The sequence below is a fragment of the Lottia gigantea genome (genome assembly GCF_000327385.1).
Source record: "Lottia gigantea unplaced genomic scaffold LOTGIsca_2607, whole genome shotgun sequence".
NCBI lineage: Eukaryota > Metazoa > Mollusca > Gastropoda > Lottiidae > Lottia > Lottia gigantea.
This window is the reverse complement of record NW_008708800.1, coordinates 2,365-3,792: the sequence shown is the minus strand read 5'-3', so window position 1 is coordinate 3,792 and position 1,428 is coordinate 2,365. Positions and strand designations below refer to the sequence as shown.

Here is a 1,428-nt window from a genome sequence, read left to right as displayed (position 1 = left end):
GTACTCTTCACATCTGATTGTGTCATGCCTAAACTTGATTGTACAGCATTCATATAGCTATCAACATCCAGTTTCGCAGAGTCTTTACGACGTCTTTCTTCTTCCTCAATAGCAGTCCAATCTACATGGTCTACATCAAATACAGCAGGGATATTATTATATTTCTCACTGCAGATTTTTGTCCGAATCTCCTCCACCACTTCTTGTTTTCTATCTTTGCAATCGAGTATAAAATAAGGAAGCTGTGGTAGACATCTTGGAAACTGAAATTCATCATCTTCTAAGGAATCTTTTCCAGTGAAAACTATAATCATATGATTAATAACATTATCTCCAAACAGTTTCTTTATAAACTCTAATGACTCCTTTTCATCACCTGAAAATCTTTCGTCAGCACTCAGAACCAAAATATAGACATTTATCAACAATCTATTTACTTTTATAGTGTTCATAATTTCTTTAGCGACGTCCACATCTGACCGGAGCGTTGAGAAAAATCCAGGAGTATCCATTACTACCATGTGGTCTGTTAGCTCGATATGGCATTCCTTGGTTCTTCTCTCTTCCATTATATTTGTCTTGAACTTCTTGGCTCCCAGCAAATAATTACCAAGAGAACTTTTACCAATTCCACTCTTACCAAGTAAAATAATATGTCTTGTGTCATTTATTGTTGGCTTGGCTGCATCGTCTGTCTCCATTATTTCTGGAATAAAAATATCACACTGAAATAAAATTACTGGTAAGCATAGATATAGATATATATACCCAATTTTACTTAGACAATATTTAGTCAAAATGAATTTAAGATAGAAACAGAAATACAAACAGGAAATAATTTTAAAATACAATATAAAAGATCTTAAATGTTCCGAAATGACCCATTATAATTTTGGTTCCCAGCTTATCGGATTTTCCGTACCCCTTAATCTGCTTCAAGTTATCCAGGTGAGTGCCGTGAAAAATCAAAACGTTGATCTAAAATCTATAGCTTAAGGATACATAGACGGACATCAAATTAACAAAAACAAACGTGCATCAAGTGACACATCACAATTGTGGTTAAATGGTCCAAGAGGGTGGTGGGGGAGGGGGGTTAAGAGCGCTACCGGAAGTTGAATGATATGCTGACTATTGCATTACACTACTTTAACAATTGTCTCAAGATACTTCTTTGGTACCTAATTTGTACACCTAAAGGGAACTAGTAGTCCATTATGAGAACACAACATTACTATAAACACTACCTATTAAACTTGATTTCTTTTGTTTCGGTGAGTTCTTCACATCTGATTGTGTCATGCCTAAACTTGACTGTACAGCATTCACATAGCCATGAACATCCAGTTTCGCAGAGTCTTTACGACGTCTTTCTTCTTTTTCAATAGCAGTCCAATCTACATGGTCTACACCAAATACAGCAGGGAT

The 1,428-nt window shown here is 35.5% G+C and overlaps 1 protein-coding gene across 1 annotated transcript in view; it reads right to left on the bottom strand.

Annotated features, from left to right (window-relative positions):
- Nucleotides 1-266: 266 nt before the first annotated feature.
- LOTGIDRAFT_59924 (hypothetical protein) overlaps nt 267-1,428 on the bottom strand; it is a gene marked incomplete at both ends in the record, with an annotated part of 3,022 nt that continues 1,860 nt past the window's right edge. The window contains one exon of the mRNA XM_009056120.1: nt 267-384. Within this exon, the coding sequence (XP_009054368.1) occupies nt 267-384 (118 nt within the window). The remainder of the gene's footprint in view (nt 385-1,428) is intronic.